Source organism: Delphinus delphis, chromosome 9, assembly GCF_949987515.2.
Source record: "Delphinus delphis chromosome 9, mDelDel1.2, whole genome shotgun sequence".
Classification (NCBI taxonomy): Eukaryota; Metazoa; Chordata; class Mammalia; order Artiodactyla; family Delphinidae; genus Delphinus; species Delphinus delphis.
In genome coordinates this window covers 60414925-60431335 of record NC_082691.1, presented here as the reverse complement: position 1 = coordinate 60431335, position 16411 = coordinate 60414925, and the positions used below count along the sequence as shown (strand labels likewise).

At 40.7% G+C, this 16411-nt stretch overlaps 1 protein-coding gene across 1 annotated transcript in view; it reads left to right on the top strand.

Annotated features, from left to right (window-relative positions):
• CPVL (carboxypeptidase vitellogenic like) overlaps positions 1-16411 on the top strand; it is a 101279-nt gene that overhangs the window by 37705 nt on the left and 47163 nt on the right. Inside the window, 1 exon segment of the mRNA XM_060019921.1 lies at positions 13587-13760. Coding sequence (XP_059875904.1) covers positions 13587-13760 — 174 coding nt within the window.

Sequence of the window (16411 nt, the reverse complement as noted above, 5' to 3'; positions counted from 1 at the left end):
ATTTAGCGTGTAGAGGCGTTTGTGCCAATGGGTGGGAGCGCTTCCAAACTGGCAGGGCATGTGGTTAAAACTGGGCATCTCCCGATCAGCAGGAGAGGCCTACTTTCCTTAGAAGCAGTTTTGCAACCGTGATTAATTCAAAGGCTGAATCTGAGGCAAAACGTTGAAGCTATTTAAAAATTAGTGAGCTTAATAGGATACTTTATCTTCATCTGCATGAGTGAAGTCCTGCTGGGCTCACAGGGTCTGATTTCTTTATTGAAATCGTCATGGTCCTGGGTTCTGGTGCAGGCTCCCAGGAGGTGAGAGCCAGGTTTGTTTCATTTGTTTCATACAATACCAGGCACAGTGTTGAATGGATGTTATAGAGTGGCTTCACACACGGTATTTGCCAGATCAAATAAAAATATCAATGAGATTTCTCTTTGGCTGTTTTACATCTCTTTTCATGGCTCTTCTCTCCCTGTACTGCACCCCAGGCCCTGGGAACCTCCTTTCTACTCCCTTATTTTCCAGGGTCATCCAGTGCCCCCCGCCTGCCACCCAAGGCCTTCCTTTCCTTGGCTGTGCTGTGCTCAGGTCCTATTTCTCCCATGCTTCTTCCATCCCCATCATGATTGTACTGTTTCTCTCCCCCATTCTGACTTGTTACCAGCTCACTATCCATTAGAGAGAATCTGATCAATTAAATGTACTTCCAACATACTTGTCCTTGAATAGAGGACAGAGCCTAAGCCATAGAAAGATACTTGTAATAGGGGAACTTCACACACTGACATACCTGTGAAGGGGTGGGAAGGGAGAACTACCCTAACTATAGGCCTATAATTGTTTTATGTAGGCCATACCTTTATCTTATTAGTCCAGGCTTATGATCATTAAATTTGGTGATTAGAAGGATGCCTTCAAACGTATCTAGTCCCCTTGTTTTATTTGTAGATCTTATTTGAGAATGTTTATTGAGAGTGGATCATATGACAGGCATGATGCTAAGCAGTGTTTCGTGCATTACCTTGTTTAATCGTCACAGCTGCCTTATGAAGCGGGCACTGTTATTATCATCCCCATTTTACAGTTGAGATGACTGAGGCTTAGAGAGGTCATGTAGGCTTTACAAGCTCACCCAGCCAAGATTGGAACCTAAGCAGCCAGACTCCATCACCCAAAGACTGTAGTCACAGGATGGGCTAAGGATGGTAACCCGCTTCGTGAAGATGCTCTCTGGAGCCTGGCTCCTCAAAACTGCACTGTTTCCAAGACTTGCCTTTTCCCACAGAATAGATCCACTGTCTGTACAAGGGAGTCGGACATCCCTTACATATTTTGTACAGAATCTCTAAGGGTTACTAACCTTATACAAACAGAAAAGAAGTTCTCTAGCTTCTTGGATATTTCTGTCTTTTGATCATCAAGTTTTATGGAGTAAATGGAAGTTTCAAGTGATACAAAGGTTTGAAGTCCTTAGAATGTAATTCTTTCTCCAAGCTTGGAACTTGCTGAATATGACTAGATGACATTTGAGCTGGTTTAACTCTTGAGCTCATGACAGATGTCTATTTTCAGTTATGTTCCTCTGACTTGCCAATATTTTCTTTTAGAATTGAAAACGGATTTGTGACTATTTAATGAATTTAATATTAGAAAAGTCAAGGTTAACGCTGCAACCTGGAGAACTGAACAGGGGCATATGGAAATGTTTGCAAAATTGGGCCTCGGGCTTTTGGATAGCGTATCTAAGTCAAATCAACACTTATTTGCTGATTCTCTGGTTACGTGGAAAAGACTATGAGTAAATCAGACGTCAATATAAGCTTTGTCTGAAGTGAGCTACTATGCTAGACCAAGTGGCATGGCGACACAAATAGTACCCAATTGGATGAGATGTCTAGGCTGGGGACCAGAAATGCTAAATTATATCTATTACGCAGCTTCACCCTTCTGAGTTCTATCTATAGTGAGCAAGTGAAGGACTCAGTTTGTTGACTGTGGCCCAGTATATTCACACTCTTTATTTAAAAGTCAAATTAGCTGTAATCTCTAAACAAAAGGGTTTTATTCATCTGTTTAAGTCACCTGGCTTCAAGCTGGGTATGAATTTCTCCAAAACTGGCACTGAAGTTAGAGTTGGGGGGAGGCGAGGTACATCCTTTTCACGTACGTTTGTCACTGATGGAATTAATTTTTAAAGAAGCATCATCTCAAAACGAAATAAGAACATATTTGAAAGGCCGTACATACTTTTGCATAAATTTATGTGACTAAAAGTTGGATATACATCAAAATGTTTTTCTCATATGTGTATTCCTGTAGATTCTACATTTCTCTTTAAGCTCATAGTCAAGAGAAATAGATGTTTAGATAAAGTCATATTCTCGTTAGAAGCCTTTTTTTTTTTAAATCACAGCAGTGTGGTCTTGAAATTAGATGACACATGGTCTAGCAATGTCTAAGAAGTTGTAGAGATTACCACAATACCAAAGCTCCAGTTTTCTCCATTCATTACTTTTCTGAACTGGCCGTGTTAAGGCCACACCTCTTCTCTCCTCAGAAGCAATAATGGTGCCAAGTGAAGTAAGATTCTACCCCAAGGCTAGATGAAGTTAGGGTCACCCTAGCTTAATCCTGTCCTCTTGGCTGCTGTGTCCTGTGTGACTCCGTTAAACTTAGGCTTTTCACCAAGTTTTGTAGTTTTCAATGTGTGTATAAAATTCTCTTCAAAGCATATCCCCCTATTCACTCTGGCCACCCCTGTACATGGGGCTGGTTCCACCATAGTCTGTGTTTGGGGACAGCTAGAGGACATGACACCGATGTGACTCTCTCCAGAAGGGCAGCCCACCTGGTGTCCTCCCGGAAGACATGGAAGAGTTCTCACCAGCCCCGAAGTGAACTCTTCAGAGACATTCATTCTAGCTGGAGTGGCTGGGGGTTTGGGGGCAGAGCAGGGAAACGGGCACAGAATGACCCTGAGCATCCTTGACATGCCATTGACGAGGATGACAACTCCCTTTTTCCACTTCCAGGCAGAGGTGAGGGCCAATGAGTAGTGACACTTGGTAACCAGGTTCAAAGGCCATTGCTCATTAGCACTGATAAAGGTTCTGCGAGTTTTACCATAAAAGGTATATTTAGAAGCAAGTCAGAGAGTGAATGTAGCTGCATCTACTTTTTTTTTTTTTTAAACTAAACTTCAGTAAGAAATGCAGACGACTAAGAGTAGCTTAAACAATAGTAACTGCTAACATATGTGATATTTCTGTAAGAGGACATTGTTTCCATTATAATATTATTCTCTGACACGGTTTTGTTTCTTCTGGAGGAGCTGATTGAAGCTTGATTTTCGATATGGATTTTTTGACTCCCTTAAAAGTAACCGGGTGGCAGGGGTACAGTAAGTCGGCTATGAATGTTGTTGAAACATGTAAGAAGGGAGAGATTCAGATGGAATACACAATTACAAGTTTCTTTAAGTCCAGTTTCATTTTGCTTTTACACATCTGGATAATTAACCAAGTATTACATTCTCTCTAGACTATTTTTACAAGTACAATATGCTCCTAACGTGATTTCCATTAGGCTGTTCCAAACATCATGTAAGAACACAGAAAGATTGCAAACCAAGATTCAAAAACACTATTCAACTCTGATGTTGAGACCTTTTTTCTCTCATGGGGGAAATAAAAGTTTGAGAGCTGAATTCTGAGATCCTTCTGATGTCAGAGGAAAACTGGAGATTGACTGCTTCTTTAAGCTCCAAGTACAAGCACATACGAACATACCCTAATGGCTCTGGCCCTTCTTGTCAGAGGTGAGCTCAAAATACGGTCACCGTGGGGCAAAGGAGCCATACAAGAATAGTGTTGGAAATTGCAGCTTCTTTAAATATTGGAAAGGAATAATTACTAAGGGCAAACTAAAATCCTGACGTGTTGATTGCTAATCTACTTTGAATTATTATGTTAGTTAAGAATATTTGTCTGACTGAGTTCCTCATTTGAAGGTCACTGCTGAATTCTAAAATTGTATGTGTTCAAACAGTTTCTGGACACACTTTTCCTCTTTCCTTTTATAATTGCTTTGATGCTGTTCAGAGCTTGTTTGAGGCCAGTGTCTGATCTGAGGGTAGAAGGTTAGCGTTAATTCACAGACTTCAGGAACTTCGTTGGCCAGCTGCTGACCACATTGGTGAACCCCAGCCAGAGATCAGAGAAACCACAGGGCTGATAGTTGTGGTTGTCATTGCTTTAGTTGTTGTTATGGGCAGAACTCAGAACAAAAGAAACAAGAGTTCATAAAATTACAGGATCACAATTATAAGACCTAAGGGCCATATAGTCCATTTCTGATCCATCAGACAACCACACCTAACTTCTCCCCCCAGAGTCTGACATTCTATTCTATTTAAAACATATCCGGAAAAGGGAAAACTGGGTAAAATCAAACATACTTGATTTATTGTCTGGTTGTCTTTTAAAGTGCTCGTGGTGGTCAGAGAATCATTAAATCGAGAAACAAATGGTTCAGGAAGAATAAACAAATCTGATCTTGAAGAAAAAAGAAATGTGTCTCAACAAGGAGAGTGAAAATAATTGAAATTTCATTGTAATGTTTCGGTGTCTGTTTTCCATAAAATAATCCTATAATTGTCTACTGTGTGACAGCCTGAGTCGCTCAACCAGTGGAATGATTAATGAAAACGGCAGTGAAGGATTTGTCACACTGACACAGGGCAAGGAAGTGTGTGATAGTCATTAGAAAGCCAAAACCAAGGTAAACATCATCACTGTTAGGTTAGTAGATGTAGACTGAACATTGAGGAATCTGTTTTGAATGTGGTTATAGAACTACCCATCTCACTGTCTCATTTTCCTAAATGGTCCACTTAGCAAGTGTGCAGTGGATAAATCCAAGGGTGGGTCCCAGGTTGGGGGACCAGAGATCCATAGTCTATCCCGGACCCTTGACTGAAATGTGATTTGATATGAGAAATGGGAAGCGTGGAGGCAGCCAAGCCCGGACAGAATTCCAGGTGGGCATGTGAAACACACAGACCTTTGTTTTCATCATTTTAAAATATAGGAAGATAATGTTAACTTTACATTGGCTCGAATTAAAGTAGGTGAAATAATCTGTTGATGGTGGATGCTCAGATTGAGTGGGTGTTCCTTTTTAATCTCCTGCCTGAATCCCGGATACATATGATGGTCGCAAGGGGAAAGGTGCCGTAAAAATGTGACTGTTTTAGCCCAAGTTTGTCATCACTACCTATAAAGTACATACCCTTCTATCTCTGAAAAAGTCAAGGGAGGTGTTTTGTTGCTAGGTCTTATAACAAGACACGTTGAGTGCTAGCATCACTGGAAGGTGTACTTTTTCAGCATTTGTACTGATTTCCAGTAGAGAAAACATGTTTAGAAATAATGTCAGATTAGTCATTCATTTATCAGCTATGTTTTTATGTACCTACTATGTGCTGGCTGTTGTACACATTGTGGAAATAATAAGCCATGAAATGGTAGACTCTGCCTTATCACATTTGAGTCAAGTTTTCCATAATGTATTTTTAAAAATATTGTGATCTTTACGAGTTTTGTGCTTTATTCATTTTTGTGTCTACTCAAGTATCTGTTATGATACCTTTGACAGAAGAGTTGCCCAATAAACCATCATTGAATGAAGATTATATAATACATCTGTACCAGTGAAATGATTAGTCAAGAGAATTTGCTTTTTTGGTCAATTTACAGAAATTTTACTTGATAAATGTTCACGTACTGTCCCTAAAAGGAGAATATAGCAAAGTTATACAGCAAAGCAAATTTCAGACATGGAAGCTAAAAAGTAGTCATGAGTATGAATGGATAAGCTGCTTTGATTTAATACTTTGCCTAAATAATTATTATTTCACAAGAGGAGTGCATCAGTGAAGGGATCTTGTGTGAGTTATGTCAGTTAAGTTCTTCCATCATAATTTGGAAGGGGTTTAGGATTTGGAGTAGGTCAGACCAGGTTTAATTCTGACTCTATCACTTAACCTCTCTGAGCCCCAATGTCCTTACATTGAAATGGGAATAATGATAACTGCAGCATATGATTATGGCATGGAAAAAATGAGAGCTCTCCAGAATTCCCAGTCTTTGAACTTCAGGGCCCTGGAGAGCCTTGGACATATTGTGAAAGTTCTGCAGATCCATATGTACCCACATAATGTATCTAGTCTATCTAGAATATATGTGCATTGCTGTTTTTCAAATGCATGTAGGCTAATTCAAGATTCATTCATTGAGCAGTTGTTTATTGAGCAATAACAAACAGCATCAGGTACAGGGGATACACTAATAAACAAAACAGACAGATATTCCTGTGTCTGTGGATCTTCTATTCTAGTGTGGGTAGGGGAATAACAATACACAAGGTAAAAAGTAAAAGTTTGTTGGAGAGTGATAAAGATTAAGATGAAAGAGGAGAGAAGGGGAATATAAAATATCAAAAAAGGGGTGTTAAAATTTTTGATAGGGTGGCCATGGAGGGCAACCCTCAGAAAGCCTCACTGAAGGAAGTGAGGGAGTTAACCATATGGATATCTGGGGAAGAATATTCCAGGGACAGAAAGAGCTAATGCAAGGGGAGGAACAGTACAGATCACAATTATGATTTGGTCTGAGAGAGGCTGGAGAGGAATGAGCAAGAGGATAGTAGGGGGTAATGTGAGTGAAGTGACCAGATCATGTCAGCCCTTATGCCCCAGAAAAAGCACTTCACTTTTGCTTTGAGAGAGATGGGAAGTCATTAAAGGATTTGAGCAGAGGAGTGGCATGATCTAATTTAACAGACCACTGTCTTGAAATTAGACTGGATGACGGTAAGAGCAAAAACAGAGGCCCATTGAGGAGGCTGCTGCAAGAATCCAGGCGAGAGATGACGGTACCTGGAGCAAGGTGATAAAGGGGGTGTGTGCAAAGACCCTGGATTCTGGATGTGTTTTGATAGAATAGGTAGAGTTGATGAGATTCACTAATGGACTTTTCACGAGGTGTGAGTCAAAGAGATAAATGGTGGCACCAGGATTTTTGGCCTGAGCAGTTAGAAGAACAGAGTTTACATTCATGGAAACGGAGGCTGCAAGGAGGGCTTGGGTATTGGAGCTTCGGTTTGAACATAGGAAGTTTAATATTAGACATACAAGTGGAGATGTCAGGAAGGCAACTTTTTTAATGGAAGAAACACAGAACTATTTTTAAATATTACTGAACCAATAGTGGCTCTTTTCAGCATAATCTAAAAGCAGTATTATCATGTTTGTGTCAGCAAACTATTTTGAAATTGAAAAAGAGCCTTGTATTGGAAAAGGTTGGAAACAGAGGTAAGTTCAAGTGACCATTTTAGTGGCCAATAAATATTATTTATCCTTTTCCTCTTCCTTTAATCCATGTTGATTTCAAATTTTGGCATCATTGTACAGATTTTGAAATCTTAATCTTAATTTTGGCCTTGGGATTTTTTTTTTTTAAATAAAGCTTGCAATGGAACTTTCTGGTAAGGAAAACCCTAAGGGTGGCAGAATTGTGTTCACTGGTGTCCATGTTCTTTCTTTTGGAAGGAAATTAGAATGTTCACTTAGGACACGTTCACTTATTATTTTTTTGCCCTCCTAACCTGTGACCTGCATGTCACTCCATGCTATTTGGGATGACAAAAGAAGAAGGGACAGAGCTCCGTGCTATTGTCAAATTTGCAATGCGAGGTTAAGAAATACATGTGTCTTGTGGAAATACTGACTGTTTTATTGTGATTTTAATTTGCATAAACACCTCATTTTAGTAGCATTGATTTGTGATGGTTCATTTTAACGTCTACCCTTCTCAGTCTTACGCGGGGAAATACGTGCCAGCCATCGCCCACTACATCCACATGCTCAACCCCGTGATGACCATGAAGATCAACCTGAAGGGAATTGCTCTTGGAGACGCGTATTCTGATCCCGAGTCAGTAGGTGACTCTTTTATCCTTTCCATTTTGTTCCTTAAGGAGAGTAAATACCCTTTAATCAGATGGACGCTCCTCTTACCCTACAGACCTAACTTCGTCAAGGGAAATACTGTTGCTCAGTTGACTTTCTAATGATTTAAATCTTCTAATTTTTACCAAATGTTTTACAGTGTCAACTTACTATATGTCAGCCTACGTTGGCTGTGAGTGCAAGTGTCAGTGTGTGTATGTACAAGTGTGTGTACCTGTGCTTGGTGTGTTTGTGTGTATTTTGTGTACATGTGTGTTGTATGAGTGTTTGTGTGGTTATGTGGTGTGTGTGTATGTTTTGTGTATATGTGTTTGTATGGTGTAGTTGTGTGTTATACACGAATTGTGTGTGTGGTGTGTGTGTGTTTGTGTATGTGTGTGTGTATGTGTGTGTCGTGTGTATGTCTTATGTATGTGTGTTTGTGTGGTGTATTTTGTGTTGTGTATGCATTGTGTGTGTTGTACGTCTATGTTTGTGCGGGGGGTGTGTGTATATGTGTGTGTGTTGTCCTGCTCCGCTAATTGAGAAGTTACAAAGGGTTATTTCACAAGCAGATGGGCTTCCCTCACATCCCTCTCTCTCCATGCAGCGTCTGTGTTTGCTTCTTTTCTCCTCAGATCATACAGGGCTATGCACCATTCCTGTTCCAAATTGGCTTGTTGGATGAGAAGCAGAGAAACTACTTCCAGAAGCAGTGCGATCAGTGCGTGAAATACATCCAGGAGGAGAAGTGGTCTCAGGCCTTTGAAGTGAGTTCTGTGGCCTGCGCTGCCCTGGCGCAATGAGCACCATCTGAGAAGGTCCCGGAAGCACTGCGGTGCCTGGCCTGGCTCTTTGTTGTTAGCAAAGGTGTTTCCTTGGTGCCGTCCCGAGATCAGGAGGCAAGACAGTGGGCTCGTAAGGAAGAAAAGAGCCATCTGGGTTTCTTTGAATTTACTTTGACCATATTTTAAACCTGAGATCACCTCGGGGTGTTTATCTAACTGTGTCTTTCATTAACTGTTTTGATTTCTTGAAATGCTGTGTAGGCCCTCAAGGCATCCCTACCATAAAGAAATCAGAAGAAAGGCAACCTGGAAAGTGGATGCATATGCTTCCACATGTGCTCTAAACCCTTCAGAGGGTAATATCCACACACAGTGCTCCAGCTGGGGAAGTGGCCACAGTGTAACAAATGTCACATGTTCCTGTGTGTCAGGAACAAAGAGTATAAAGGGTGGTCGCTTGAAACTTTTACAAAGAGCCATTGGCATTTGTAAATATCGCCACATCGCTCTCCTAAAATTAAATTTGAGGACCAAGTAACATAGTTATATTCTTCAACCTTTATTTTGTTTTTTTGGTTGTTTAAAATGTAAGGCTATACTAAGTATTAGGATGCAGGAGGGTCTTGTTTGTTGCTCATTTGGTTTTTGGCCAGTGCAGACAAAGATCATGTGTAAGCAATCTTCCTTGGGGGGTTTTGTCACCTTTGCCATAGAGCCTGTGTGTTTGACACGTTAGTAAATGAGGTGAGGACTGAATTTTGAGACCTTTAATCTTGTTACTGGGAACACAGCCTGTCACAGTTTACCTAACAGCATTGTTATTATTAAGGCCGAGGCCTGGTATTAATAGTCTTTTAGGCGCTGTAGGTCAGCTGGTTCAGATCAAAACAGGAGACATACAAACTTATGGAGAAGGGTGGGGTAACAAAGTTGTGCTCCATTTTACAAATAGGGTGCCAGGGCAGTGACTGCCCTTGTTGTGAGTTCTGACGGCAGCAAGCTGTGTAAATAGGAGAACTCAGGAAGTCCCGAGCCACCCCGCAGCACCCTGGCGGGCTCCTCTTTCTGTGCCGGGACACTTGATGCGGCTGCAGAGCGTGGATTCAGAATTTCTTGTGCAATTGTGAATGTGAAGGAAAGAAGAAGAATCTTATCAGGGACAGGTTGGGTCATTCTTCAACTTGCAATCACAGTATTTTCAAGACCGGTTTTAGGCTGTCTGCTGTGGTAGGCAGAAAGGGTAAAAAGGACTAAGCGTTCAGAATTTAGAATTAGTATGAGATTTTACATTGCATGAGACCCATCTGCAAGCGAGACATTTGATGTGTTTCTGAAGAAGCATATGTCAAGAGCAAACGTAAGCAGTGTCAAGAGCAAGAATATTTGATAGACTCAAAGGGATAAAGAAAGCAGAAAGATGTCTGTGGTGCGTGATCCAGCAGCCTAAGCGTCCACAGGATTAGTGAAACTGTTGAAAAGTTCAGATATTGTGTGTATTCAGAGATAACGACAAGATGACCCATGAGGTCTCTCCCAAACCAGATTCATCAAAAACTAGAGAAACCCCCCACCCCTCCCCCCACAAAAAAACTCTTGAAGGTATGCAATGTCTCTGTGACCACTGGTCCAAAATCTTGTGTGATAAATGAAAAGACTTTTGCTTTTTCACAGGAAATAGATGAAATGATACTTAGGAAAGTAATCAAGTAGTGGTAAAATGTGTTTCACGTTATGCAATACAAGACTCCAAGAAATCCTGAAACCCAAGAGAATACAAATGTCAAAATCTCAAGCCTAAATAATAAAGCCTTTTTGATGTTCTGATCCCTTAAAATGATTTAGTTAATAAAAGAGTGGTAAGTCGGAGCTGAAGGGATCAGCTTCTCTCCCGACACACACCCCTGGTGTTCGCCTTCTCATTCTCTGAATATTTTGGCTCCTGCCTCAGTGTCACTTTCCAGCATTACTCTTGTCATCATTTCTGGTGACTGAAGTCTCCACATGGATGATCTTTTTAATACTTGGTCCCTCAATTTCTTAGTCTCCTCTCATTTAGTGATCTTGTTCTCTTTACCTTAGCTGCTTATTCCCATTACCCCCTGCAAAAAAGCCAGCAATCACTCCACAATCTCAGATTCAACAGATTCAAACGTCTTCCCCCAGCTGCCACCTCCCTTCCTCCCAGCTCACTTCTCTGAATTACAGTCCTGCAACCCCATTGTCTTTCAGTCCACGGATCCTACTACCTCTTCATGGTCCCCTACCCCTGCAGGTCTTAATTTCTCTAATTACCCAACATAAACCCAAGCTCAGTCATTACATACATTCCCCACCTACGGCCCCCCTTTGCACCTCCTCCAACTCCTTTGGCCAAACCACAGTCCTGGCTAGATGCCCCTCTCTACCACTCCATGCCTGCCTTTGTGCAGCTCAACATGACCTGAGAAAAGCACACAACTATGCTGACTGCTCTCACCTTCAGCTGATGACCAGCTTTTCAATGTCAGCAGTCCAAAGATAACTTCCACCAGTTCCAAGCGCCTGGGTGTATGTCCATATCCTCTGCCCTGTCTCCTCATACATGGGTGAGTGGTCAATGATCGTGTTACGGTAACCCTTCCCCACAAGACTCACTCCCGCAGTCGGGGCCTTTGGGCTCACTGTTTCCTCTACTTGGAAAGTTCTTTTCCTAGATGTCTTCCGGGCTTGCTTCCTTCCTTCCAACAGGTCTTTACTCAAATGCCACCTTCTAAGTGAGACCCGTTTCCTCCTCTCTGCAGTGTCCCCCACACCCACCACCCAGGCACACACACCCCACAGGCACCCACGGCACTTCCTGTACCCTTCTCCTTGTTAGTTTTCTCCTTAGCCCTTATCATTCTCTAATACACTGCATATTTTACCTGTGAATGCTTGTTTATCATACCCTCTAGAATATAAGCTCTATGAGGGAGCATTTTCGGCCTGCCTTGTTCACTGCTGTTTCCCCAATGCCTTGGACAGTGTCTATAGCGCAGAGAAGATGTGTGGGAAGTGGTTGTTGAATGAAACAGTTATTGAATAAATGAAATGACAAATGCCTGTATATTTTTACCCACCCTGATGTTTTCCTCCTTCCTTTCTCCCCTCTCTCCCAACCTAGTTACTGGATAAGCTGCTAGATGGTGAGTTAATAAGCGAGCCTTCCTACTTCGAGAATGTTACAGGATGTTCTAATTACTACAACCTTTTGCAGTGCACGGTAATGACAACAATTTTAAAAAACATAATAGTGTTTACTTAAAACTTCTGGCAAAACCAAACTTCCTCCAATTTAAGAAATAGGAGAGCTGACTTTACACTAGACAAACATGTCCAAACCCTATTGCATTATTTGGTATACTAATCTATAGGATTTTTTACCCTGCCAGTGTTGTATACATTATAATCTGACCATTGAGAGTGTGTGATATTCCAGATAACTCAAAAAAAATCTCCGATTAACACAGTTTCCCCCCACTAGAGCTTGTTATACAGAAGTTCTTTTGTGAAGGAGACAGGCCAGGGTTGCAGTTCTGGGTATCAGGTCCCAGAGCTCCAATCCTGTAGTGAGTTTCTTGAAAATGCCCACATTATTTGTTCTGTACTTAAGACAGCTTGGATAACCCAAACTGCCAAAGCCTTTATGAAAATATTTGCTTTGTCTTACTTTTAACTTAAGATGTTTCATGCATTCAGTACGGCCCTCACTTTAAGCCCTCTGGAATATTTCTCAAAGTATTCAAATAGTTTCTTTCATAAAAGTGGGCCAAAATTTGATGCCTTTTGGGTAGAATTAATCAAATAAGATAGAGGGAGCCAGACTGGGGATTTGGATTTGTATAACCATGTCTAGTGGATATCACAATACATTCTGTTTTTAAAATTGCCTTACTTATTAACTATTTTGTAAATAAAATATAAAGCTAATTTCAATGGAATTTGCCAACCCCTGTGGTTTTGGATTTAGATTCTACCAAGAGAAAAACATATGCTAGGCAATAAAGAAGCAAAATTTGTGATTAATTTTTTTTCTTTACAAAGAGAATGTATTCACAGTTAGCAAAAAATATTGATGATTCACAAAATTGTTGATTTCAAACTCTTTTTTTTATCCTTTTGTAACTTTTTAAAAACAGCATTTACTCCTTTTTTTTTTCTTTTAGCGTAATGAATCTTACAGAGACTTTTATGCAGTATTTTTAAAAAATAAGGCTCATGGACAACTTCTCTTTTGTCTTATGTCCTTCATAAGGTATCATCTGTTCTTACACTTGATATATTTTCCTCCTTAAATTATGGTCAGCTGATAATTTTGTGTGTGTGGTTTTAATAAACGGCAGAGCACGAAAAAGAAATCCTCAGCTTTTAATCCACCACATCACCTCCCTGGCCCCTTGTGGTCCATTTCACCTTCTTTTCCGAGAGCCTCCAACAAGGAGCAAATTGATTTTGATAATCTCGCCTCTTCATTTTTCCTATTTTTGCCTTGAATGGGGTTTTTAATTGGAGTTACAGATCACAAAAGTTTTGTTGTTACAAAAAGGAAAAATCCAGCATTTGCAAATTGGATACTGGCTCCAAGAGTATCAGGTCATCCAGATTTGCTTGGTAAAATTGAATTTCCCCAACCCCCCAAGTTAAAATATTCAGGGTAGAGACCAGTTAATAGTGGTGTCACATCTTGTTCATTGTGATATATGTTAGGAGAAATTTGAAGCTTTCCCCAGAGTACTGTTCCCACCACCCACTCGTTTTCCCTAATATTTTTCTGATGCCAGGAACCTGAGGACCAAAGTTACTACGGGAAATTTTTGTCCCTCCCACAAGTGAGACAAGCCATCCACGTGGGAAACCAGGCTTTTAGTGATGGATACAAAGTTGAAAAGTACTTGCGAGAAGATACAGTAAAGTCAGTGAAACCATGGTTAACTGAAATCATGAATAATTATAAGGTAAGAGACTTAACTTTAGTTACTGTCTATTTTAGGAACTTTTCAGATCACCCAAAGCAGAAGTGACCTTCTTTTATTCTTAATTTGACTCCTGCCTTTTTTTTACTTTTATGATATCTTGCAAATGTAAGCAACAACTGCTGCATTGTTTGATTTCTTTGAATTAAAAGTTTTATTTTTTTCCTTCTAATTAAATCACTTTCCCCCGAAAGTTCCTAAAAATGAAATTCTCTTTGGCACATGACACCTCTCATCATTTCTTGAAAATAGACAGAGAGCAGAGCCGAGAAGATGACTGACCTTGTGTAAGCCAATTTTCCCTTATTGTTTGCTTTATTATGTTAATCCCAATGAAGTCAGGGATAAATGAAATCAACTGGTTATTCCAAAAATGCTTTTTGCTTGATAATTGCATTCATTCACGTTGCTCAATCACAGTTTCTTCAGGGCCGGCTTTAAGCCAAATGTTGTGCTAGTCTGTCAGGTTGAAGCGTTGAATGAGACAAGGTCACTGTTTCGAGGCATGTAAAGTAAATCACTGTGTTATCTGACTGAGATGTTCTGCTTGATTTGCTGCTGGTGGTACCAGAGGTTCAAGCAAATGAACTGTGGACCCTCGAATTCTCACTGTGAGGGAAGGACACCATGAGCAGGTGACAGGGAGACAGTCATCCTGTGCATTTCTTTCCCCTTTATTTCTCTTCTTACCTCCTCCTCTGATCCTCCAGAACTGTTAGCATATGTCCTAGGCATGGTCTGGGGGTAGCTCAACAGGATAAGTGTGTTATGATAGAGAAGATCACCACCAGAGGTGATCCACTTTCTCTCTGTTTCCTGGCAGAGGCAAGAGTAATGTTTGGAATGAACAAAAAACAGGGCCACCAGTAACCAGCACATGAATCAGACAAAAGGCAACCTCTCCTCAAGATACTTTATTTCTATCTGTCCAAAAATTGTCCTAATATACTGCTTTTATTTGAACCAGACTCTTTACTGCCATTTTCTGACATAAGGAAAACACATTTCAACAATGTCTATGTTAGGAATAGTGTATCTTGGGATTGTTCAGTGCACAACCTTCAGTACTACCCAGGGAGCCCTTGACCTAATACACCCTTACGAGATTGTGTTTTAGAATATGCCCGACCTAGAAGACCTAGTTTCTGATCCTGCCTCTAGTACACAGAGTTTGAATCCTAGACATACAATTTTTTTTTTTTTTTTTTTTGCGGTACGTGGGCCTCTCACTGTTGTGGCCTCTCCCGTTGCGGAGCACAGGCTCCGGACACGCAGGCTCAGCGGCCATGGCTCACGGGCCTAGCCGCTCCGCGGCATGTGGGATCTTCCCGGACCGGGACACGAACCCACGTCCCCTGCATTGGCAGGTGGACTCTCAACCACTGTGCCACCAGGGAAGCCCTAGACATACAACTTTTATTCAAAATAATCTAAGGCCAATGGCATGCAGAGTCTACACACCCATTATATACCTGCAGAACTTCATGAAATACTTACTTTGTAGGCAAGAAAGGGCCTAACTAGATGAGGTCAGGATTTCAGCCACTCTTGTGTTTGGTTCTGTCAGGGAAATGTAGTAGCCCTTAGTGCTTGCCTGCTTGGAGCCTTCTCTGAGCACCTTCAGGTTGTCCTCTTCTCTGAGGTCTCAGACCATGTGCTCTCTACTGCTGTGGTCACACTTAGCACACTGTACTGCCATTGTGGGCTGTCAGTCATAGCACCAGCCTTGAGCAGATGTCAGTAACACATAAATGAATGAATGAATGAAAATTCAGTTCTATAAATTAGTGGTCTATCAAAAATATATCTAATAAACTTGTTCATAATCCATCAGGTATTTATTATCCACAAATTTATTAAACCAAAAAGAGCTTAGCACTTATGTTTTCAAGATGTAAACACTGGGCTATAATGTAACATTAAGGAATGCAAAATGGTTTTTTTGAGTGGAGAGCAGGTAAGGAAGTTCCCATGTATATTTTTCTGTGCCCTTGCAAGATAGGTTTTCTCACTGTATAAATTTAACTAGAGTATGATTGCTTTCTCAGCCAAGTGAGGATAGCGTGAGATATGTAGTTCACCTGATGGTGTAAACTCTCCTGGTATTGGCTGATCGCCATACAGTGTCCACTTGCTTGATAAGGGAGAATATGCTGATTAAAGATGAGCCTGCATCTTGATATTTAAACATATCTGTTTCTGTTTCCCATGTATCCTAAACCTATCAATGTGAATTCCAATGAAATCAGAATGTTTTCTAAACTTTCAAACTCTGAATCAGTTGTCAGAAAAAGAGAATAGATTAGTGGTGCAGATAAACCATGTTTCCAGAAAGAAAGAGAACAAAGTATGCAGTCAGTCTGACTGCAGACCAAAAAGTGGCTGTTGCTGAAACAGACCGCATATCCATGGCTACAGCTTGCATAGCCCACAGGGCAGCGATTATCCTTGGCTTGTCTGTTAATGGTGGTGAACCTCAATGTGTATGCAGTGGAATCAGAACAATCTAGGTTGGCTTAAAACATTAGTACCCTCAAGGTTATATTTATGTAAGACTCAGTAGTAATTTGTCATAGAAAATAGTGCACATGCTTCTATTCATAGGAACATGGAAGTCTCTTTCTAGTACTAGA